Here is a 26,284-nt window from a genome sequence, read left to right on the forward strand (position 1 = left end):
CCCTTTGGCTCAACAGGGATGTTAGGGAACTATTGAAAAAGAAAGAAGAAGCATACAAGCAATAGATGAATGGTTCAGCAACCAGGAAGGAAAACACCCATATCACCAGGGCCTGCAGATATGAGACACGAAAAACCAAGGCAGGCATGGAGATCAAGCTGGTTTGGAATAAAGGACAACTAAAAGTCCTGTTATGAATACATAGGGAGCAAGAAAAAATTGGGCTCCACTGTGGGGGACCCCTACTGATGAATAGTCAGGGGCAGCCCACAGTCAATCCCTGCAAAAAAGCAGAACTCCTAAATACCTACTTGACATCAGTATTCCTTAAATCAAATGGGGGCTGTTTACCCGACCAGAGGCTGAGGGAATATGGGGAAAACAACAGACTACACGAAATCAGTCCTGAACAGGTGAGGGAGTCTCACCGTTTTATAGTTAGTGGGGTCAGAAAGGACCTGAGCAGATCATCAAGTCTGACCCCCTGCCACGGGCAGGAAAGAATGCTGGGGTCAAAACGACCCCAGCTAGGTGGCTGTCTAGCCTCCTCTTAAAGACACCCAGGGTAGGAGCAAGCACCACTTCCCTTGGAAGTTGGTTCCAGCTCCTAGCCACCCTGACTGTGAAGTAGTGCCTCCTGATGTCTAGCCTCAATCTACTCTCCATCAACTTATGGCCGTTATTCCTTGTTACTCCCAGTAGTGCTTGGGGGGAACAGGGACTCTCCCATTGCCTGCTGGTCTCCCTTGGCCGGTTTATAGATGGCCACCAGATCCCCTCTTAGCCTTCTCTTGTGGAGGCTGAACAGGTTCAGGTCTCATAGGCTCTCCTCCATATGGCCTGCCCTGCTGACCCCTAATCATGCGGGTGGCCCTTTTCTGGATCCTCTTGATGCTATCTACATCCTTCCTGAAGTGCAGTGCCCAGAACTGAACACAGTACTCTAGCTGTGGCCTGACCACTGTTGCATAGAGGGGGAGGATCACATCCTTGGACCTACTCATGATGCATCTCTGGATGCATGACAGGGTGCGGTTGGCCTTCCTGACTGCATCCCCACACTGCCAGCCCATGTTCATCTTGGAGTCTCTAATGACTCCAAGATCCTTTTCTGCCTCTGTGTTGAAGAGAAGGGAGTTTCCTAGCCTGTAAGTATGCTGCTGGTTCTTTCTCCCTAGGTGCAGTACCCTGCACTTGTCAGTATTGAATCCCATCTTATTCTCATCTGACCACCTCTGTGACCTGTCCAGATCCAATTGCAGCCTGTTCCTCCCTTTTAGCATGCCTGCTTCTCCCCACATCTTAGTGTCATCTGCAAATTTGAATCAAGGTGCTTTTCACCCCCTCATCCAAGTCGCTGATGAAGATGTTGAACAGTGCAGGCCCGAGGACCGAGCAATGGGGGACCTCACTGCCCATGTCCCTCCAGGTCAAAAATGACCCATCCACCACCACTCTCTGGGTGTGGCCCTCCAGCCAATTGGTGACGCATCTGACTGTGTAGGCATCGACACCACAGTCTCCTAATTTTTTAACGAGAATGGGGTGAGTGAAAAATGTTGAAGGCCTTCCTAAAGTCCAGAAAGACTACATCCACCGCAACACCTGCATCCAAGGATTTTGTGACCTAGTCATAGAAGGCCACCTGTTTGGCCTGACAGGACCTGCCTCTAATGAACCCATGTTAGTTGCCCCTAAGCATACACTCCCCTGCTTGCCCCTCACAAATGCACAGATGTGCACCTGGATAATTTTCTCAAAGAGCTTCCCCAAGACCAAGATAAGACTAACAGGCCTATAGTTTCCTGGGTCCTCCTTCCTCCCTTTTTTGAAAATGGGGACCACATTGGCCCTTTTTTAGTCCTCTGGCACCTCACCAGAGCACCACAGGTGCTCGTAAAACTGTGCCAGGTGTCCTGCAATGACCTCTGCTAATTCCCTCAGCACTCTGGGGTGGAGATCCTCAGGACCTGCTAATTTGAACACATCCAGTCCCACCAGAAGATCATTGACCAGGTCCTTTCTGACCCTGGGTCCTAATTTCCTACAACACTTTGGACGTTTTCAAGTCTGCCAGGCCAGAGGACCAGCATCCGAGAGTCCTGAAAGAACTGGATGAGCTTATAGTGGCGCTGCTGGTGAAGTTGTTTGAATAGTCATGCAACAAGGTGCCCATCTTCAAGAAAGGGAAGAGGGAGGACCCTGCAAACTACAGACTGGTCAGCCTGACTTTGGCTGCGAGTAAAATTTTTGAAAAATTTAAGGAGGTAATCAATTACAAGCTGGTAACTGATGGGGTGTTAAGAAATGACTAGCATGGCTTTGTTGGGGGTAGATCATACCTGACAAACTTGGTCTCCTTCTATGACCAAGTAACTAAACATCTGGATGAAGGACATGAGGTTAATATCACTTACTTAAACTTCAGTAAATCCTTTGATTCTGTTTCCCATGGGATTCCCTCAACCAAACTGGAGGGTACTGGGCTGAACCAGCCTACAGTGAGGTGGGTGGACACCTGGCTTAGAGGTTGATCCCAGAGTTGTAATCAATGATATGGCCTCATCCTGGAGGGCTGTCTCCTGTGGTGTCCCCCAGGGATCAGTGCTTGGACCTGTACTTTTTAACCTATTTATTAATTACTTGGATGAGCAGGTAGAAAGTTGTGATTAAGTTTGCATATGATACCAAGCTGTGGGGAAACACGGGTGCATCAGAGGATAGGGTAGAGATCCAGGATAACCTTGGCAAACTGGATTTATGAGCTGAATGGAATCAGATGAGGTTTAACAAGGAGAGTGGCAGAGTTCATCTGGGTAGGAAGAACCTCCACCATAACTACACAATGGGTAGTGGTCCACTGGCTGGCACAGCATCTGAAAAGTCCCTGGGGGTCATGTATGCAGTTACAAAAATGAGTTGCAATTAATTGCAATTGTAATCGTACAGCTAAAAACTCAAAAATATGCAGAAAAACTCAATTATGCAAAATTATGCAGGTACATTGTATGGTTGGGGGGTGGGGTCTATGTGTGTGGGAGGGAGAATTTGTGAAGGTGTGGGGGGCTGTAGGGGTGAGTGGAGTTTGAAGCCTGGGGAGTGGTCTCCACACAGCCTGGCAGGATGCAAAGTACCGTGGGTCAGGAGTGAGGGGCTGCAGCGGGGCTGAGGGGGCTGTGGCTTGGGAGTGAGGGGCAGACACTTGCAGACACAGCACCCAGCAGGTAGGTCCGTGGAGTGGAAGGGTGTAGGGGAGGGAAAAGGTGGGGTGGGGAGGCAGATTGAGGTCCCTATGGTGAGGGAGGGAGTGGGGCAGCGGCTGGAGTGAATAGAGCCCTGAGGCCAGGGTGGGTCATGGGACGGAGCCGCGGGTGGCTCATCCAGGAGTGTAAGATGGGGCGTGACTCCCCATCTCTGCACAGAACCTGATGGGGGGCATGTGCCCCTCCCAATTTCTACATTGGGCAGAGGTGGGCTGCCAGCTGTGGGCTGGGGCTCTCCACCCTGCTGCCATCGCCCCGGAAGTTGCACCATGCCATGTTGTGCCTCCTGCCACTGAACAAGGACGAGTGCTTCCCGCCACCAATGCACAGCACAGCCAGCGTGGGGCTCCTGGGACAAAGGCAGCAGGGCACAGAACCCCAGCCTACAGCGGGCAGCCCACCTTGCCCACACATCCAGGGGGCACATGCCCCCTGTGCCTCCCCCACGGGTGTGTGCAGTGGTGGGGAGTCACCCCCTGCACACCTGGACTAGCTGCCTGCAGCTCAGTCCCACAATCTGCCCCTGCTCCACTCCCTCGCTCACTGTGGGTGCCTTGATCTGCCCCTCTCCACCCCGCTTCTTACCCCTCCCCTTCACAGACTTTCCTGCAGGGCGCTGCTCTGTAGCCTCTAGGCTGTGTTCCTGCATGTGTGCAGGCTGCAGCTGCTTGTCTGTCTGTGCATGCACCCATCCCTCCCTGCTTCTCCTGCTGCTGCTGCCCAGAGCCTGCATGAGGCTGCCCTGTGGTCCTCTGTGCCACCGTTTCCCTGCTGGGTGGCCTGAAGGCAGTGATGATGGTGGCACAGCTGAGCTGGGCACAGGCTCTGAAACCACATGCACAATTAACACGTTAAAAAAGTAATATAATAACTGATTAACGCATTAACCATACATGTTGACTGCGATTTAATTGACAGCCCTAGCCATAATTAAAGTGAACACAAATATGATACTCAAGGCAGTTTGTTAGCAGCATGAAAAACCTTTTTCCATTCCCCTTACCTTTCCACAGTGCATATGTAGGCAGAAGAAAGACCAAGATACAGGAAGCTGCATACTGTGACCCCAAAAGTATCCTCCCTCCTTGTATTACTTGTATACATACTGTTTACATTGTAATTACAGCTGAAAGGCTTGATGCCAGCTGGATGGGGTCTCTGCTGCTCCCTGCCGTCACCCAGTATAGAACCACTACACCAAGCATGACTGAGGGGAACTGAGGTAGATGATTAGGCTCCTTTCTACAGACACTAGGACTGAAAATCCAGACAGTCAGGGCCACTGCGGTAATGCTGACAGGGCCACAGCAACTTATGCTCAAGTTGTACCTTCATGTTGGGAAGTGTCTGGATAGGAGCATGTTGTTAGTGCTTTATCACATACTGACCTCCAGGCTGGGGTGAGGGATTCCACTAGCCCCTGTATTTGTATGTTGATGGCAGGGTGGTTAGGCAAGCAGTGTAGTCCCAACTGTTCCTGGGTGAATCTAGGCCTGTTAGTAACAGGTAATATATTCTGTAGCTTTCTCTGGTGGCTCCTTCCGGTTAGAGGCACAAAGAGCTGTATGAGACCTCCTGAGATCAGTTTCCATCTGGCCTTAAATTTTACTGCTTTATTGTATTTTTATGTTGATATTTGACATTTTTCTTTCTATTTGGGTAGTCTTTGGTCAGGATTTTATTAACTTTATTCTTTCCTCCCAGAGTATTAAGTCTCTTTCTCTTTAGGGCTTTTTCCATTCTTGCTAAAGTTATTTTTTGGTGCTCTGTGGGAGGAGAACCATTTAACTATACTTCTGGGCCTGGGTCTCCTTAGTAAAGATTTCAGTCTTTATCTCCTGTATTTATTTTCCCTTTTTTTTTTCCTGGGATTCTGTGTTAGTTTCATCCTATTTCTTTAACAGATTTTTAAATGGTTGACTTTTATCATTAATATAATTCTCAGAGCATCCAGAATAACCAAATCCATTTTTAGGAAGTTACTAGACCTCTAAGTCTTTCTTTCCTGTAGAATTGTAGTATTTTTTTTTTTTTTTAATAGGATTTTGACCGTAACGTGTTCTGTCCTCACTTAGTTTAGCTTCTAAATGTCATGATACATAGGACGTCATAGATAGGGCTTGGTTGTTGCTGTTTCTGATGTGTAAATTGGTAGACTTCTGAAATTTTGATCATGAGCTGTAAATCCCAGTTCTCATTTTATTGTGAGTCTGTTGTTTAGAATGCCATTAATCCATGCTTGACAGAATTCAGATTTTATCTTTTAATAATTTTGATGGTTAAAATTGATATTTAAGTATTTCTTTTGATTTTTATTGATTTAACATTTTCAGGATTTTGCAAGATAAGGGGTGTGATGGCAGACAACTAAATAATGACAGCATACTGTTTAAAAGCTTTTATAAAATCACATGTTAAAATATAAAAAGTAAATATCTATAAATCAATAAAGCATAACTGATCACTCGGGGGCTGAGCCAGAGTGGGCTTAGAGGGAGTTTCACCTTGCCCTGATCACTCAGGGTTTGGGTTGGGCTCACTGGGTGTTTGGCATTCAGCCCCTGGCTGGGACCTGGGCAGAGTGAATAGCTGGCAGCACCAGGCTCTTGGCTGCTGGCAGCCCTGCCCCTCCAAGTCTGCCCCCAACACAGACCTACCATCACAGCCCCCAGCTCCTGTAGTGGCTGTCTAAGCTACTGCCAGAGGGTCACTGTATGCACAGCCCCTGATCCACTTGCAGCAGCTGCTGTGTGTGTACACATACGTGGTGCCCCCTGCCCCAGATGTCCTTACCCCTCTCCCAACACCTTTTTTTTTTTATTTAAATGTCTGCTTTCTATAAATTTTGATGATTGGTGACAGAAATATTTTTCTGTCAGTCTGAGTGTCAGGTGAAATTTAGCAGTGTCTGTAAGTGTCAGGTGACATTTATCGGCTTAAAAATCAAATCCTGCCAAGCCTATCCATGCTGCATATGCTTGCTTATTTCTTCTGTATATATTATTGCTGCTACACTTCTCTTTGTGCAGTGGTGCTCAACCTTATTCCCTGGCAGGCCAGATAGGCAGTGCCAGATCCAGTTACAGGCTGGAGAGTGATTTCTATCCAGCTCCTAGGGCCAGTGTGGCAGCCACCATCTGGCCATGCTGGAGGGGCTGGGGGGCAGCCTGGCCCTGCAGGGTAGAAGGAGACTTTACATGATGGGGGTGGGGAGGAAGGGGGCCTGACTTGGTCCCTCAGTAGAGTGGGAAGGTGCATGATCTGGTTGCGGGGGAGGAGGGAGCATGTGGCTCAACCCAAGGGAGAAGGGGGTGCAACTTGGTTCTGACTGGCTGCGCATCCTTGGGGGTTGGGGATTTGGCCGTGGGAAGAGGGTGGGGGTGGCCAAATTAATAGCCACTGCTCTCCCACCTCCAAATTTCTGGACCTGTAGGGAGCCCTGCAGGCCAGATGAAATGGCTCTGCAGGTTGCATTTAGCCCACTGGCAGGAGATGAAGCAGCCCTGCTTTTTTCTATCTTGTACGGTTTCTCTTGGATCTATTGATTCCCAGTTGAAGAGGTTCAGATCTGGTATTTTTGTTCCTCTTACATGAGTTTCAATCTGATGTGCCTATTCCCTTCTCCTTTCTTTTGCATCTGACACTTAGCTTCCTGATTTTGTGTAAAGTCTAAGTGGGAATCCCTATTTGTATTTTATACTGTTAGTTCTAAGCCTAGTGGTTACCTAATGCAATTCCCTTTTGAGTTTTAGCATTTATGTTGCTAGATAATAAGATTGTTGTGGGCTGCTAGAGAATTGTCTGGCTCAGTTGTTATCTCCTTCACTGTTACCAGGATTCTTTTTGTCTTTTGTAGTAATTTGGATGGACATTTTTTATATCTCTTCCTGGAGCCTCTTGGGGATTGTGTGGAAAAGAGATTTTTTCAGTAAATGTAAAACTTGTCCAGTATATCAGGAGTGTAGGTTGTAGCCGTGTTGGTCTAAGGACATGGGCAGACAAGGTTCTTTGGGTGAATCTGATGTCTCTTATTAGACCAACTTAAATAGTTGGGGGGAAAAAAATTTTAAGCAAGCTTTTGGGTTCAAAAATGCTTTGTCAGGCTGAGGAAGTTTCAGCAGCTGGTGTGCGTTCTTCCTGGATGGAATGAAAAGTAAAGAAGCCAGAGGCTGGGCTGGTCTGCATACAAGATAGGTAGTCAGTGAAGATGTAGATTACTTTTACTTTACTTTGCTTTTTCATTCCATCCAGGAAGAGCACACACCAACTGCTGAAACTTCCTTAGCCTAATGAAGGGTTTTTGAACCTGAAAGCTTGCTTAAAAACTGTTTTCCAACTTTTTAAGTTGGTCTAATAAAAGATATCAGATTCACCCAAAGAACCTTGTCCAGTGTAAAATATCTAGGAAAGCACCGTTGAGCACACTTCAGTTTCTCCCTTTAGTCTTCTCTGAAATTACCTGCTTAAACCTTGCATCGTTTTTGTTTTTCTGTTTTCCGTGTTCTTCAGCTTTATGTGGTTCTTTATTTTTTTGGAGTCTTATATTCAGATTAGTAATATTGTTTAATCACTGTTTACCCACCTCTGCCATCATTTTATTATCTTCTCCATTTTCACTTTTGTCTTCAGCTTTGACCTGAAACTTTTTTTCCCCCTAACTTCTTCAGCATCTTTACTTCCCTTAGCAAATGATGTAGTTAATCATTACTTGAAGACTGTTCTTTCTGCCTCCATAGTTAGTCTGCTGGAAGGGGATTATCTTTTAATGTGCCTTTGCTTTGGAGAGAGGAAGGAATAGTTTTAGAAGTGTTTTCTTCACTTTCCAGATGTTTGACCTGACCTGTCATAACAGGATAATGCCATGTTATAGCAACAAAGTTTTTAGATGCATACATATGGGATTCACTATTACTTTGCCTATACACACTAACTTCCTAAAATATCAAATTTTCTCACATACAAGATGTACCTTCCCCTCCAAAATCAGGCCCCCAAGATTGGGGTGCATGTATTAAGCAGGTAAGCTGATTTTTCTGCCCAGGATGCACGCATTCTGCTTTTATTCCTGCTCTATACTGCAGTAGCTGTGGCATTACTATTCAAGCAGCTGAAGGAGTTAATTGTCTTAATGGCCTATTGGTTTCTACTCAACAGGTGTTAACTACACTCATTCTTTTTTTTTAATGGTGTTGATGTTCCACCAGTCACACTAACCTTTCCTAGGGCAATTCTGGTGTCTCCTAACTGCTCCTGGTTTCCTCCTATTTCACAGCTGAAGGAAGAAAAGGAGAGCAAGTCAGCTGAAAATTAGAATCTGTCACTGCTCTTTGCAGCTATAACTGTAGAAAAAAAATCTTCATTTTGCTTTTCAAATGCATGGTGAATGTTACATTCTGGGGCATGTATGCAAGACTGCAATATAGTCAAGATCCTTATGAATCTTACTGGAAGGAACTTCTGTTGTTTTGGATGACACGGGAATTAGAGACCTTCTCCATGGAAACTAAATAGACAATAATGCTTGCAGATGAGACTTCCACCATACTAGAGAGTGGTCAGAAGTTGGAGGAATCTACCTGAAACTGCAAAATAAAAATATTTTATACAGAAAACAATGGAGGAAAATTGTATTTACTTGTGGCAGGCAGGGTTATGAAAATGATGGTAACTTTGAAATTAAAAATATTTGTATTCTTAACCTAGTGGACTGTGAGGTTCATATAACCTGAGTCCCTGTTTTCAGAAGTGATTTGTAATGCTGGATGTAACGGTATTAATGCCTGTGTATTTGCAAAGGCAGTGGTCCTGTGGGTTGGGCCTAGAAAGGTGGATAGCTAATAGCCATTGTAGTTATGCAGCAGGTTTTGGAGGTCAGGGTGGGGGGGTTGTTTCTTGTTTTTTTTGGCTAATCAACTTGTCCTTCAGAACCACTCATAGTTGGAATGGATACTTGTCTGGTCATGTGTTTCTTCTTTCCTGGAAAAGTTAATGGCACTTTATATATGATGGGTTCTAAAAAAATTAGTGTGTATTAGCTAAAAGCAGTGTTACATGACACTGAGCTAATATGAATTTGTTTGAATCTGGTTTTTTTGTCTGTCATGTTATAGGTGGAGAACTTCATTTCCTTCAGATTGGAGGAACATGTGATGACATAGATGAAGCTGATATACTTGTGGATGGATCCCTTTCTAAAGGGATAGAGCAGTCATCAGAAGGCACTAAACCTTTGTCTAATCCTTCTAGTCCAGGCATTACAGGTAAACTGTTTGAAACTTTGCTATGCTTGAATGCAGTCACATGGGGGCATTTAATCTATTATTCTAAGTGCATCTAAAGTGCTTTTTGGTTGTGTAGTTTTGCACATGGCTCAACAGAGAGGGCTGAAAAAATACTCTAACCCAGGGGCTCTAATTCCTGTTTGGGCAGCATTGGTTCTGTGTTAATATTGGTCTTCTATTAGTTCACAGCACTTTGAGAGTGGCAGATGAGCTCATGAAGTTGGAGTGCTGCTTCCTGTATTTCTTTTAGTACTTTTTGTCCATGTATTATTGGACTTAAGACAGAGAAGAAAAATCATGTGTGGTGAGAAATGTGGTAGAGTTTGTATCATCTGTCAAAGCTGAACTTCCTACATCATGTCAATGAATTTGAATTCATAGCTATTAATTTATGCCTGTTGTACCTATTTCAAATTCTGCTTTGGACAGTTCTACAACATATTTAATAAAACTAGAAAATGTTACTGAACAGACTGAGCAATGGTATTGGCTTAGCATTCTCCAAAATGATTTTAAGGTTATTTTAAAATAGACCATTTTGATTTTAAAATGTATTAGGCAGAAGATGTATTAGTCTCCTGTAATTCATTGCATCCTTTTTTCTTTATTTTTATTTTTTAAGAATAAACAATGTAGTGCCACTTCTGGAAATACTTAAAACTCCTTTAGGATTATAAAATATAATCCTATTTTGACATGGGATACTTGATGTTATTAAACAAGAAACTCCATAACATAGTTTTTAATGACTTTTTTTAGAGCAAAACTGCACTTTCAAACGATGTCAACTCTGCATCATAATGCAGGAACAAAGAACCTGTCACTCTGTAACAGGGTAACATTATTTCAATACCATTTTAATGTGATCTTGAACCAAATAGGCTAGAAGCTGTGTAAAGGGTCCAGCAGATGCTGGCTAAGTTCAGTTAGGTCTGGTTGTTACAGAGATCTTAGTGAAAACTAAGTGGATTATAGAACTAAACTGCACAGCTGTAACTTAAAAAACGCTGGCCTTGCCTTAGGAAGTGTTTGGCCTTGATATATTAAGTAACAGCTGTCATACTAACATTTTTTTATGTTTGAATAAGAACCTATTTGTAGCCATCCTACCAGGATCATTGCTTGACCCAATTATTAAACAGCTAGGGAAATTTTAAAAATAAACCTGAAATTCTCACACTTTATGAGGGACTTGAGTTCATAAAAATGCACTGGTTACTGAAAGGCAAAAATATTCCCTGAATGTATTGCTGAAGTTGTGAAAACAAGAAAAAATTGAGACGTGGCAAGTTTTTTAGTTGTTTCCTGCCTCTTTGTCTTCTCCACGTGTCTCAAAATCAGTTAAGAAAGAAGGCCTTTTTCCTTTGGCTGTGGGCTGTAAAGTCTTAATTTCAGCTGGCTGAGTCCAGGAGGTTTGCCAGCCAGCATGGATTTGAAATGACTGTGTGTGAATAGGTGTTGGATATGGTATGCATTTGTAAAACATTACCAAACACAGTAAGTTTTTTGGACCTGCTAATTTATACTTCACAAATGTCTAAGAGGTAACATTAGGTTTGAAATAAACTGATGGTGGATAGAAGTATGTTTTTGTCTGTGTCCATACCAGGATTTTATCTTCCTCATAGTGTATTTACAACTTTAGCTTGAAGTTGAATTTATCATTTCTTTTCTGGAAATGTATTAATAAACCATTTTAGTCCTTGTTAGATAACCAATTTAAAACTCCCTGGCCCAGGGAACGGAAAGGAAATTTATTGCGGTACAATGTATTTTCACTGGAACTATATTCTAGATGTGTACTGTGCAACATGCATTTATTTTCTTGACTGATTTTAAAAAATCATTTTGAATTTGCTGTTGGTAGTCTAACTTGCCAGATAATTCAGTATTACTATGTAAGAGAAATCACATGACTTTGCAAAAAACTTCAAGCAGACTGAAATAAGACCTTCAATAAAGTAAGTTTTTTCTCAGCTGGTACCTGATTGGAGGGGTATGCACTCCATTAAAGTAGCTACTGTTGACATTCAAAGAGAGAATCTCTTCTAGTTATGAGGCTCCAGTAACCCACCATAATAATATAGTAACTTTTACTTACTGAACAGATTACATACAGTGTTCAGAAAGCATTTATATTTCTTGGGGTTTTTCAAATGCATAGAAATTCCATAACTTTCACATTTTCTCTAAACAGATGTTTGTTTAAATTTTTCACCAAGTGAGTCAATACATGAAAGGAGACACCAGGTTTACAGCTGCATAGATGGTTAAGATGACTTTCTGCTATTTGCTGCATTCCCAGAGAGCATCTGCATTACTGTAAACTCTGAGAATGGCTCCAAGTGCTTTAAACATTTTTTTTTGAGTAAGCTTGCTTTTTTGGGTATGATGACTTCAAAACTAGCCAATCATCCTCTTAAAGAAAAAACCAACAAAAACAAAACAAACAACAAAAGAAAACCTAAGTATGAGCATGTGTTTTGCATAGCTTAATTCTGGAATTTTGGTTAAGCTCTTCTAGAAAAGATGAGCTATATAACAAACATCTTTTTACCTCCTTCAACAAATATTCAGGAGTTGATCTTTTGGTGGACCAACAATTTTCCCTTGAAACATTGACATCCTTGGTGGAATTGACCCGCTTTGAGACCTTGACCCCACGATTTTCAGCCACTGTTCCTCCATGCTGGGTGGAAGTCCAACAGGAGCAGCAGCAAAGGCGGCATCCTCAACATTTGCATCAGCAGCACCATGGGGATGCAGCTCAGCATACGCGGACGTGGAAGCTTCAGACAGACAGGCAAGTAAAGTACTGGTCTAAGGCAAAATAAAGTATTGTTTTTCTTGCTTTAGCTAATTTTGTAATTGGTATCACAGTAGAAGCTTGTTTGATCTAACTTAAAATAGTTGCACAGGGAAATTATGTGGATTAAGAAAATCTTATACTTTCAGTGTTGTTCTATATTTGGCTTCTTGTATTGTCCTTCCTTCTTGAGATTTTTAGGAGCTGTCTGAGAAGACTGCAACAATTTGAAAAGTTGAATGTTGAATAGCTTTGTATTCCTATATAAGAACTACAAAATGAATGAAAGTTGTTATTACAACCTAAGTTTTGTCTCTTTCAATTGGGAAACGTTGACTGTGCACACCAGCCTAAATAAAATAAAACACCTTTATTTACGATTTATTTTAACAATGTGATTTTTGTATTTGAACTTGAAAATTTGCATTTGAACTTACGGCCATCTGTCAGGAATTAAACCAATTTATAGACACTTTTACAAAACTTACTTGGATTCAATATTGGAACATCAGTGGTGCTCATAAACATGTAGCAAATACACTACAATTCATTGCATTGTAGTATGTATCATATGGCATGCTGGCTTGTAAGATAAAATGAAACCAGAAGTGCTCTCCATGGCACATCCGGTTTCTCCAAGCCCCTACGGCCTGGGGCAAAGCAGTCTGTGCTGCCAAGCCCCCCACAGCCCGGGGGCATAGGCTGTGCGGGGCCTGCCTCCCTGTCCTGCAGGGCCACAGGAGGGGCAGTGATGCTGCAGGAGGGGCAGAAGGATGCCCCAGACGTAGTGGGAGAAGCAGAGGCTGGGGCCACTCAATTAACTGGCATGTTTTGTTATCCGGCATCCCCCATTCCCAGGGGATGCCGGATAACAGAGCTTTTACTGTACCATGTGCAGCTCATAAATGCTGAGATGGTGGTGCGGATGGAGCATCCCACAGGAGCGCAGAGGGGTCCCTCATGCGCTTGGCAGCAGATCCCCCTGCACCCCTCTGGCTTGGTGATCAGCTGCAGGGGGACCCCAGGTGTCCCCCCCTGCCAGACCCAGGAGGCACACCAGTTGCCAAGCTGAGGGGCAGTTCCCCACACGTTCTATGGCGGACCTGGAAGTGGACCGGAAATACTTCTGCTCCACTTTCAAGTCCGCAACTGAGCATGCGAGGGACCCCCCCCGCACTCCTGTGGGACACTCTATTCACCCCACCATTTCAGTGTTCACGAGCCGTGCCTGGTACCTCGAGGTGCATAGAAGAAACATATAAAGCTGTATCTGTGGCCGAATCATTGCTTCCAATTTGATTTGGAGAGATTAATGGGTCTTCTGATTTGATTCGGATTCAGAGATTCGGCTGCCGAAGCTGGCTGAATCTCCTCTGAATCAAATCAGTGACTGAAGCTTCGCACAGTCCTGATGGCCATCTTCTGGGGGGAGCTTTTAAGCCTTAAAAAACAAAACATGGTGCTGCAGCCTGTTTAGAAAAAAACAAAAACTTAAATTTATTCAGATTACCTTGGCTATGAGATTTGCACAATTTGCTGAGAAATACTTGAAGAAGCAAATGCCAAGGTAATAAAAAAGGATAATCTGAGTGAAAGGGTTATGTGTAGTAAGGTGCTGTAAGATATCAGAACAAATTTTAACATCTTCACTGCTCATTTATAGAGACTGCACAGCATTCTAGTGACTTTTTTAGGCAATGCTGAAGCAAATGTGTGTTACAGACCGTAGTGGGAAGTGAAATAGACAGGAACCCAGGAAACTTAGAAAGATGCATAAGGAATAAATTGTGCCTTGAACAGGAAAAAGCTGGATTGAGTGAGGCCAGAGCTGAAACCTTGTAATGGGAAGGTGAGAATGGAAAGTGGTAATTCCAGGGTTCCTATATCAAAACATCAAATTGGGTAGGTTTTCAATGTGGTAGGTGTTTAAAAAACAAAACAAACCAAAACAATGGGGGGGGAGGGAGATGCATGAATTTAGCTATATAAGGAAGACACCATGTACAAAAGAACAATAGGGTTGCTCCTCTTGAAATAACTTGTGGTTTTCCAGTCAGAGTGCAGCATATCAAAAACATGTAGACAACTGTTGAATTTGAAGAGCAACAAAATAAAGCACACTTATTGGGGATCAAAATATAAATATATGAATATTAGAAGGAATATAAACTGTTATTTTTAGGCAAAAAAGTAATCTTTAAGTGATTAGAAATTTGTAAGAGACTTTCCTAATGGTAATTATTCCATAACTTGTTAACTTAAGTTTTTATCTTTCTTTTAAAACATTGCATATGGACCAGTGCTTAAAATTTAGACTGTTGGTTTAGATCAGGGGTGGGCTGGATGCAGCCCGTGAGGCTATACAATCCGGCCTGTGGGGCCTCTAAAATTTTAGAAAATTAACATTTATCTGCCCTTGGTTCCTGTCAAAAATGACAGGAACCAAGTACAGTAGGACCCAGGAGAAGCCCAGCGGGCTCCCACAACAGCAGGGCCTGTCCCAGCGGCGCTCCTGGCCTGGGAGCACATGGCTGCCCCATGCTGGAACCAGTGGTAAGGAGGAAGTGGGGAGAGGACCCCTGGCAGGGAAGGAGCCCAGGGAAAAGCTGAGTGGCGGGGGGGAAGCGGCCCCTTGCCCACCCCCTGGTCAGTGCCCTATGCTACAGCCGCTTGCAGCCCACATGGGGCTGTCTGTGCCTGCTCCAGACAGCCTGATACGGGCTGCAAGTGGCTGTAGCAGGGAGTGCCAGCCATGGGGCAGGCGGGGGGCTGCTTTCCCCACCGTCCCCCTGCGCTCAGCTTTTCCCTGGGCTCCTTCCCAACATGGAGGAAAGCGGCCCCTTCCCTGCCCTATGGCCTGCTCCCCATGCTGCAGCCGCTTGTAGCCTGTGTGGGGCTGTCCTGAGTAGGCACAGGCAGCCCCAGGTGGGCTGTGAGCGGCTGCAGCGTGGGGCACTGGCCACAGGACAGGGGTGGGGCCACTTGGTCCCCCACTTCCCCCCCCCCCCCCCCCGCACTCAGCACCGTCTTGTAACCCAGCCCCGCTGCCAGCCTGGGCCCCACGAAGGCTCCGGTTTCGCCCGTTGGGGCTGTATATGGTGACAGCATCTGTGGCCCCCTCACTTGCCGCACTGGGCAGTGTTTGCCACCGCTGCCTCTGGGCTGCCCAGCGTGTGAGCTCTGGGCGGGCAGCAACAGCTAACACTGCCATGCATGGCAAGTTGCGGGGGCCGCAGCTGCTGCTGCTGACAGATGAGCCCAGAGCCAGCACGGAGCCCAGGCTGGTAGCAGGGCCGGGTTACAAGCTTGTGTTGAGCGTGGGGAAAAGCGGCCAGTGCAGGCGGGGCCCAGAGCAGGGTGGCAGGAGCGCAGGATCCCAGCTGGCAGGGTCTCCATGGAGCCAGGCCAGCTCCCTGCTCTTCCTGCTGGTGCAGCCCAGCCTGGCTCCACAGACCCCTGCCAGCCTGTGCCCTGCTTTGGGCCCCACTGGTGCTGGCCCTGGGACATTGGTCCCAAGATGGTGACCAGGGGGTGGGGCACCTGTCAAGGGGTGGGCTACCCATGCAGCCCTCGGCAGCTTGCCAAAACTGGGTAAGCGGCCCTCCGCCCGAAATAATTGCCCATCCCTAGTTTAGATCCACCAGTTGTCTGATTTTAATATGGTCATTCTCTTGAACCTCAAAGAGAGAAAGGAATATAATTCTGTAAGTAAATTTAAAGGAATAGCCCTGTGCTACACTGGAGCTCTCTCAGTTCTAGCTCCTTTTTCTGTGATTTAAAAAGTATGCCTAAAATTAATATTAAACTAAAAAAATATGGACTGGGCTTCAAAATGAAATGTTCTCTAAATATTAATAGTTTTAGTTGTAGATTTGCTGAAATTGCAAGTTAAAGCTAAAGTGGACCAATCAGATTTCCTACACTTGGATTCTGTTAGTTTGTTATTTTGAACACTGTCTGATTTATCTTGCACTACTCTTTCAAACTCAAAATATAAACAAATTTACAGGTGTAAAATAATTTGTGTCTGTAGAAGTTAAGTGCAAAGAGGAAGGAGGAAAACTCAGATATGTTAATACCTCATTCAGGGTTCTATATTACCATATTTACTTTAATACAAGACAAGGGGGAAGGGGCTGTTGGGGGGGAGGCAGTAGGCAAAGGGGTCACCTAACTCCCCCCCCCGTTTTATTTTTTTGATATAGCTATGAAAAGGGGACAAATTCAAGGCAAAAGTCCAGTAATTAGATTCTGTAGCAAGAAAATTATAACAAACTCATACATTTTCCATATATAGAATCTGATTATTTTGGGGGGGTTGTTTTGTATTCAAGTGAATAAGGTAGCTGTCTGTGCTAACTCAGCTGTTGAACCTGGAAATTATTAGGCTGAAGTCTAATTGAGATATTCACAGCAGGCAGCTTCAGTGAAAAGCCAAGTAATATGTCAGGATGCATAATAGGTATAAGTAATAATATGAAAATACTATGATATATAAATGAATAATGTGCCCTAGTTGAGAATACTGCACTTTCAGCCTGGGCACCTATGTGGAAGAGGTACTACAGAATCGGAAGAGATTCAGAGAAGGGTACAGAAAGAGTGAAAAGTTGATTTATTTACTAGAGAAGAGTGTTGGAGAAAGAGATGCATGCTAAACGCATGTAAAATAATACCTAGTATATATTCATGACTTCCTGTTTCTCTGTTGTGTCTCAAAAAATAAGGACATTCAATGAAACTGAAAGGTGAAAAATTCAAAACTGCTGAAACAGGAATAAGTTTTCACTTGACACATAATTAGACAGTGAAGCTCAGTACTATAGGGTGTCAATGAATGAAAGTTTACAGTAAGCTAAGGAGGACTAAAAATGTCTATGGGTAATGAATATTCCGTTTCATTAATTTTAATGAAAAGCTTTTTTTTTTTTAGAAGGGATTAAAAAAACTCCATGCTTCAAAGTTTAAGCAAATGTATATTAGGGATTAGTTATGAGACTGTTGTAAGGGTATAATATCCCACATCTGCTACTTCTGTGATAAGTATATCTTCTTCTGTTGGCTACTGTAAGTGATAGGACTTTGTGGACTATGAATCTCATATTCCTGTTTTAAAAAAAAAAAAAGTCACACATGAATTAAAGACTCTCATCCAACTTTTCTGACCCTCACTTTAAAAAACAGAAACAAAGAAGCAGTTTGAAAAGATGCACTATCTAAAGCATATTATAGCTTTTTGTTCTGAAACTCACATTTAAGGTATGGTACAGTTTTTTTAGAAGAAATATATTGTTTAAAACAAATGTTTTGTATTCAAAGGAATATGACAATTCAATATAGCAAATGTTGTCTTGCAAAATAAGGTGACTAGTCAAGCAGGCTTCCTACTTCATTTCTGCATGTTGGGTTTGAGCTGCTGAGCTAGACAGTACTTGCTGTTTGAGCAAACTTGACGTTTAAGGAGGATCAGTTGCATCTAACGTATAATACTTTGAATGAACATTAATTGCAATTATACATTCATATCATATTAACATTGCTTTTATATTGGGTCCAATGTGTGGTAGGTGTAATTCAGAGCATATGAAGGAGAGGATCGCTTCTGAAGCACTTAGTCTAAGGTTTTTCAAAATTAGTCCATATTCCTTCAGTTGAAGAATGTTTGCATGAGTTAACATTATTAACTCTGTCCTAGATATACTTTCCATTTGGGGTTGGGGAAGGTTGGTTTTTTCCCCTTTATATGGACTGTTATAATTTTACTGTTGCCTAGTGGTGCAGACGATGTGCTTGGGGGGATGTGGACCACTGATTGTGAACTAGATGAGTAGCCATCCGGTTTGTAAAAGCTAGCCAGGGGAGACCAGGGCCACTGCTAGTGGGGATTATCAGTACCTTGCTGAGAGAGAGCAGGGTAATGGACATTCCTAAATCTGCAATTATCTGGCCTGTGCTCAAGAAACCAGTGCTTGATGCTGACTCCTTAGCTACTTATTGCCTGGTCTCCAACCTCTCCTGCTTGGGAAGAGTCATTAAATAGGTGGTTGTCCAGAGCTCCAGGTGCATTTGGATGTTACTGGATTCCTGAACCCTTGCCAGTCTGGCTTTTGTCTTGGATATAGCAGAGATTGCATTTGTGGCCTTGGTTGATAATCCTCACCTTGACGTTGACATGGGAAATTGTGCTCTGCTGATCTTACCAGATCTTTTAGTGGTCCTGGATACAGTTGACCATGAGGTAATGTTAAAGTGTTTACATGACTTGGTGGATGTTCCTGGGACCACTCTAAATTGGTTCCACTCTTTTCTAGAAAGGAGATCCCAGATGGTGGTGATGAGTGAGTGCTTCCTGCAAATACTATTAGTCTACCAAGCTTGCTTGGTGAAAACACAAGAGGTTCTTCTCAATAGTTGTTCCCCAGCTTTGGAATTTCCTCCCTTCATAGATTCATAGATGCTAGGGTCGGAAGGGACCTCAATAGATCATCGAGTCCGACCCCCTGCATAAGCAGGAAAGAGTGCTGGGCCTACATTACCCCAGCTAGATACACATCTAGCCTTCGCTTGAAGACCCCCAGGGTAGGGGAGAGCACCACCTCCCTTGGGAGCCCGTTCCAGACCTTGGCCACTCGAACTGTGAAGAAGTTCCTCCTAATATCCAATCTAAATCTGCTCTCTTCTAGCTTGTGGCCATTATTTCTTGTAACCCCCGGGGGGGCCTTGGTGAATAAATACTCACCAATTCGCTTCTGTGCCCCCCTGATGAACTTATAGGCAGCCACCAGGTCGCCTCTCAACCTTCTCTTGCGGAGGCTGAAAAGGTCCAGTTTCTCTAGTCTCTCCTCGTAGGGCTTGGCCTGCAGGCCCTTAACCATACGAGTGGCCCTTCTTTGGACCCTCTCCAGGTTATCCGCATCCTTCGTGAAGTGCGGCGCCCAGAATTGCACGCAGTACTCCAGCTGTGGTCTGACCAGCGCCCGATAGAGGGGAAGTATCACCTCCTTGGACCTATTTGTCATGCATCTGCTGATGCACGATAAAGTGCCATTGGCTTTTCTAATGGTTTCGTCACACTGCCGACTCATGTTCATCTTGGAGTCCACTAGGACTCCAAGATCCCTTTCCACTTCCGTGCCACCCAGCAGGTCATTTCCTAGGCTGTAGGTGTGCTGGACATTTTTCCTCCCTAGATGCAGCACTTTGCATTTCTCCATGTTGAACTGCATTCTGTTGTTTTCTGCCCACTTGTCTAACCTGTCCAGGTCTGCTTGCAGCTGCTCCCTGCCCTCCGGCGTGTCCACTTCGCCCCATAGCTTAGTGTCATCTGCAAACTTGGACAGAGTACATTTCACTCCCTCATCCAAGTCGCTGAGTCTGGACATCTTTTGGGGGTGCTGTAACACATTCCTAACTGGGCAGGAGTTCAGCAAACAAAGCTAGGCTTGGATATTGTTTTGGGGGGTTTGTTTTAGGTTAACATTCTAGTTACTTTTTTAAGTTGTTTTCTTCTCTTGTTTGTACCTGTTTTATATGTTGTTATTGGTCCTTTATTGTAAGCTGCCCCAATTCTTTGAAGGGCAGTATATGCATCAAATAAAGAAATAATGAGGGAATTGCATTTTGTTTCAAATTTTCGCTGTACTTTTGGCCATTGAGAATATTCTTCAGTGTGGTGCATCTACATGAGACACTATGTTGCCATGGTGACATGCTGTGGAAACATAGCTCATCGCTATGGTGGGCACATACTGTGACACTAGCAGTACTGTGCAGTAGCAACAAGCAGTAGGGTTGGAAATGACCCATGTGCCTCCGGGACTGCACGGTAACAACTGTGCAGTTGGGGCCACATGTGGACGTGCCCGGTGTCTCCTTAAACAAATCTAAACAAAAGCAAACTCCTCTCCTTTTCCTTTTTCATGACCTCCTAAAACAAATTGGTATTCCTAGTGCTGAATAGCTACCATATTCCATCCCATAAATTATTGTTCTCTGTCATGTAGTTTGTAAAGGACTTCTGGAGCTCCTCTGGACTTCACAGGCTATCTGTATATACACAAACTGTGTTTCAGCTTCTGTCCAATAGACTTCATTATGTCTTGGCTTTTTAACTTCCTCAGATTTCCTTCTTGCCTCAGGCTTAACCTCAGAAATGCCACCATTATACTGATAATCACTTACTTGTTGGTCCCGTTTTTCCATAATAGGTTGCAGTTTAATACTGACCAAATGAAGCTTCTGGGCCTTGAATTTTCTTCTTTATTAGGATCACGCAAGCACCTGGGTCTGCAGAGGCAGAAACAGACACCACAAAACCCAAACAGCAAACTTTACAGGCTGTTGAAGAGGGATTGTTGATTACAGTTTAAAAACTGTTTAATTCTAAGTTTCCACGTTGTGTAGGACTGATATAATTGCTACAGTAGCAAACATCTGTATTCTTCATTTTTTACTGAACGTGCAGTCATAAAATTCTCTATCTTACCAAGCAGGTCTGTGCAGGTTAGGAAGTTATTTCCTCCCGTGAAATGAACCAGTGTTTTGTCTCATTCTTAGATAATTTCCCAAAAGGCAGCATTTCTGCTGTATCTTTGGTTTAGATATGTTGTGTCAGCAAGAAACAGAGGGAAATAGGAATAAAATCAGCCAGAGATATCAGGGCTGTCCAGGTTCTAAACCCCTAGGGGCTGTATGCTCCATGGGCTGCATCAGGCACACTGGGGGTGCCTCGCTGTGCAATGCACCATGCAGATGCTGCAGTTCCTCCTGGGCATGGCCCTGGCTTCACCCTCACTCTCCCTGCTGCTCCTGGAAGGCAGGAAGGGGAGCTGGGGAGGAGGTAGCCAGAGATAGAGGTGGGGAAGGGTGAAGGGAAGGGGAAAACCTGCATATTAACCTCTTGCAGGTTATTGGTTGGACAGCCCTAATTTAGATCACTTCAGAACAGTACAGAGGAAAAGGATAAAATACTTTTCCTCAGGGAACAGGGGTGTAGGTTGTAGCTGTGTTGGTCTAAGGACATATGATTCTTTGTATAAATCTGATATTTTATTAGAACAACTCAAATAGTTGGAAAAATTCTTCTTTGCAAATTTTCAGATATAAATACACTTCGTCAGGCTGAGGAAGCAGAGCACACACCGACTCCAGATGCGTCCTCAGCCTGACAAAAGGTATTTTATACCTGAAAGCTTGCAAAGCTTTTTCCAACTATTTGAGTTGGTCTAATAAAAGATATCAGATTTGCCCGAAGAGCCTTGTCTGCTTATCTCATGGAAATAATTCATATAATTTTTTTTCCATAGCAGAGCACAAACCGTTTTTATGTCTGACCTTCTTTTGGCTCTATCTTATTTTTGTTAAATATGCAAGAACTTGTGGCATAGGATGCGTATGCTGGTACTTTTGAAAAGCAGTATTTTGTGTATATACTATATATACACACACCTAAAATATTCCTTCAGAATGGGTATGTATACTAGAAATTATATTTATGTTTTTAAAAGAAAAATGGCTAAATATTTGTACAAGTCATGCTCCAAAGAAGATGCTGTGAGGAACCAGAGTTGTTTTTTGTTTTGTTTTTTTAATAAACAGTGGATCTTAATTGTGTACTTGCTGAGATTCTTCTCTTTTGAGTTCATTACCAATGCCCAAGACTGATACGAATGACCCTCAAGATGACTTTAAAAAATTATCAAGTTTTAACAAACTGCTAAAAGATTATGCAGGGAACCTTGATTTAGTATGTAATATATCCGTTGATAAAAATACCATTTTACAATATGGTCATTAATGAGGATAAACTTTTTACAATAATTACTCAAATTCTGGGTGGGGTTCTCATTTTAACCTTAGTCATAGTTCTAGGACAACCAAAATTTATAGAGGTCCTTTACAGGTGGACTGGGAAAAAATAAGAATAAGCAGATAGGTTAGGAAATGTATGTAAATGTAACACTTAGAAGCATAATTAGTTTAATTTGAATTGTATTTTTCTCAAGTTTGAACTACTATTGCAAAGATTAGTGTATCAAACTATGACACTTTGATCAGTGAGGGATGCTTATTATCTCAAGTTTACACTTTCAGTATAAAACAAAGTTGGGTTCAAAAGGAAAATATGACTCATTTAAAAAAAAAGCTGCACCCATTTTGCTCAGCGCAGGCTTCTGACTGTGCACCTAGTAAAAAGCACTTCTCATCCTGTATAAATTGTCAAATGTATTTCAGAATTTTGAATTGAAATTTAGTATTTTGAGCCTTCTGGAGATGACTACTGAAAAGTGACAGGGTTTGACATCATCAATATAAAAGGCCAACTTCACAGCCTGCAAAGCAGTTACTTCGGTAGTTTACAAGTTGGAAGACCGTTCATGTTTAATAAGAATTGTCTACGTTGAATTTTTTTTTCTCATAGTTAAACAGGTAATTATTAAAGTATTGCGGAGGCAGTACTGACATGGAGGTGATAAGAAGTTTGGGGCTTTTTACCATTATTTATTTTCAAACATCTTGACTCAATCTCTTGACATTTGGTTTTTAATGTATTATGCACATAGTAAACATGGTTAATTGTAGTTTAAAAAACTTTTGTTTTGCTTCAGAGATTCATGTGGCTATCAACTAATACAAAATTACTTTTTCCTCGCAACATTAGAGAACAGTGTTCTGTACACAGAATGAACTGGGTAATGCTACTTGTTTGATTGATCAGAACTTGTTCTGTAACACTATATCTACAATCCTATTTTTTTTCCTCCCCAACAGCAACAGCTGGGATGAACATGTCTTTGAATTGGTTTTGCCAAAAGCCTGTATGGTTGGACATGTGGACTTCAAATTTGTGTTGAATTCAAACATCACAAACATTCCACAAATTCAAGTGACTTTACTGAAAAATAAAGCTCCAGGCTTAGGAAAAGTCAATGGTAAGAAAGAAGTAAAAAGTATCTGTCTAATGAGATCTTCTTTTCTTAAATTCCCTACTTATACGGTTCTGATATTTCAGATTTTACATAATCGTAGTGAGCATTTTTAATTTGCAGTTAGCGCCATTTTTCTCATATTTCTAAGCAATGATCTATTTTAATTCTTTCTACAATTTATCTTTTTAACTTGGTAATATTGAAAACATAAAATAATTGAGAACTAGCCTAAGTTTTATGTAAGGAAGAAGAATGTTTAGCTAAAAAGTAATAGGTGGAATTGAATTCTGTACTCATCTTCTGTAGATTCTGAGGCTCCATTAAAAGAAGGTTGTAGTCGAACACCAGTGTCACTAGGGATTCTGAGATGTGCAAAATCTTTATTCCATCTTTTCTTATTCAGAAGACCTTTTTAAATTGATCCCCCTGCTTTTTTTTTAACTCTAGATCATAATTGGAAATTCATTTTACAAATGTCTGTGTGTATAAGGTTCTGGGGAGTACCTTACTAAAAGTAACTAATGCTTTAATGCATCAAAAAGTTGAGGATAATAACCTAACATTTGCTGTTCTGGGAACAGAAGCCAGTTTTACCAACAGCATTGGACTCAGTGGTTAGTCCCATCTATCTCTGCAAATTTAAATCCTCAAATTAGTATTGTCAGTGTTCTCCTATTTTTGTTTATGCACATGGCAAAACTGGATCACTAAAGAGGGTTTAACCATACACCTGGGTAATTAAGTTAACATTATGGTAACTCTTCAATAATAAAAACAATTTCAGGTATATTAATGCCAAAGATTCCTGTTGACCTTTCTTTCTTTTAAGAATTATGTATTGCAGAATATTTGCAGAAAACAAACTTTACACTAATGAAATTGATTATCTATATGAGAAATTTCCCTCCTTCACACCAAGGCAGTAGGTGGAAAGAAAAAGGCTTATATGGGTACACAAATCAAGCAGAACATCTCGAGGTTGGGCAACTGAGAGCACATCCATATTGTGATTGGGAATTCGTCCCTTCCTCCTGTTCTTCACCTTCCCTTTGGCTGGGGAAGAGGAACTATACTAGCCACTTGGCTCCCTGATGGCCATGTGGCCTGTCTCCTCTCTCTATCTCGTACCCATCTAAATGTTGCAGGCTTTCCAGAAGTTTTCTTCACAGCAACTTTGCTTTCCTCACAGTGTTTTGCAGGCACAGTTGGAAAGAAATTGAAAGAACTAGAATGTTTTTAATATTGGGGAAGATTGTTTAGTTAATAGTAACTTGTGATTGGTCTCTACTGTTGAATAAGGGCTAAAAATGCTGCGTCTTAGAGCCACGGGACATAGGAGATTAAATCAGGAGTATCAAACTCAGGCCACATGAGCTGGATGAGTAGTGTAGGACCAGTCTTTGGGCCAGACAGGGCCCACAAACAATTCAGTGCACAGGAACTGATGAGCATGTAGCTCTGGCCACATGGGCAGTGCATGTGCCAGCCCAGATAAAGACCCAGGAGCAGCATGCATGCTGGACCAGATGAAAGGGCTTCATGGGCCAGATCTTAAACACTATAGCATTAGACCTTGCACTTGTAGGAAAAGATGAGACCGCACAAATTTTCAGACATAGATTATCTCTTTAACTATTACTTCTTGCCTTGTAAGGGGAGAGGAGTATGATTTCAAGTGTGAAGTGAATCATAAGGGTTAAGAAGGTTCCATTCAGTTGTTTAATATGGAACGCTGTACTGGAACCACTTGAGAGCCAGAGGGAACTGCATGATGCCCCTCTTCAGTTTTAATGTATTTTTTTTAAATTGTGGCTTGCAAGTGTAAATTCATCCTAGATGCATGTCATTTATTTGCTTGCATGTCCTGGTCAGTTGTAAATTGAGAAAGTTTTAGATGGAACTACAAACCCACACATGCATGTTCAAGCAAACTAGCAAACAGTGCTATCATGTTTTGTTATAAAATACAATCTTAAGACAAAGAATTATTGGTAGAAATTGTTTGACCAGTTTTTAAAAAATTCCCAGATAGTGGCCTGCTTGCAAATAATCTACAGACTAGGGTTTAATTTGCTTATTATTTTTAATGACTTTTTCACATCTAGTTTAAATACTGAAAACTGTCAGAAGCTCCCTACTGGAGCAGATCATTTTGTTGATCTTTGAGGGGAAAAATGATAAATCTGCATTGTGAACACTTCTTAATGGGAAATAGAAGCCTTAAATTTCAGAGTGGTGCTCTTTTTTTTTTTTTTTTCCTGCAGAAGCAGCAGTAGACAGACAGATCACATTTCCTTTATCTCCAGCTCCTAATGTTGAAATGGAGAGAAATGGAAAGCCAACAGTGGTTGAATTCAGTGAAGAAATGCAGAACATGGATATAGAAGAACCACAGTGTGAGTTCACTTTTTATATGATCACACCATATATTTATATTTTGAAAATTATTAAAATATGAAAAAAATGTTTAATTCATATTGTAATACCTGTATAAACATTTAAAGGTAAGTAAAGACTGATGCAAATTGTCTTTAAATCTAAAGTCTGTTCAGTGCTACTTAATGTAATCTTGCATTGTTGCTTCTCTTTCTCTTGTGTCTGTTACTGTACTCAGTAAACAGATGAAAGCAAAAAAAAAAGTGGAGGCTCTGCTTTGTATTTAGAAGTAGATCAGTGTTTTTATTTGAATAGAGAAATACGATGCAGTAGACTTGGTATTATACCTTTCAAGTGCATCTGTCATGTCTTATGCTTCAACAGTGGTTTTAATTGTTGCTTCTCTTACATAGCTTTCATGTACAATTTTCTTGGCATGCCTACTTCATAGTTTGTAGTTCAAGGTGTAACATTTCAAGCTACAAATTCTTAGCTTGTCAAATTACCTTCACAGCTTATTAAAATTGCTTAACTCCTCCCTCCCCCCCTTCTCTATTTAGCTCATTATAGCAGGTCTCTCTTGAAAAGCCTCTGAGAAAGTAAATTCTGCAATAGAACTTGGAAGTGTAT

At 42.4% G+C, this 26,284-nt stretch overlaps 1 protein-coding gene across 6 annotated transcripts in view; it reads left to right on the plus strand.

The window, feature by feature from the left end:
* Positions 1-26,284, plus strand: part of BIRC6 (baculoviral IAP repeat containing 6) — a 312,653-nt gene that overhangs the window by 53,137 nt on the left and 233,232 nt on the right. For all 6 annotated transcript variants that reach the window (XM_090045546.1, XM_090045562.1, XM_090045538.1 and 3 more), the window contains exons 11-14: positions 9,374-9,523; positions 12,122-12,347; positions 23,121-23,281; positions 25,543-25,674. In XM_090045546.1, coding sequence (XP_089901672.1) covers positions 9,374-9,523; positions 12,122-12,347; positions 23,121-23,281; positions 25,543-25,674 — 669 coding nt within the window. The remainder of the gene's footprint in view (positions 1-9,373; positions 9,524-12,121; positions 12,348-23,120; positions 23,282-25,542; positions 25,675-26,284) is intronic.

The sequence above is a fragment of the Crocodylus siamensis genome, chromosome 1 (assembly GCF_052110815.1).
Source record: "Crocodylus siamensis isolate JL-2025a chromosome 1, ASM5211081v1, whole genome shotgun sequence".
Lineage (NCBI taxonomy): Eukaryota > Metazoa > Chordata > Crocodylia > Crocodylidae > Crocodylus > Crocodylus siamensis.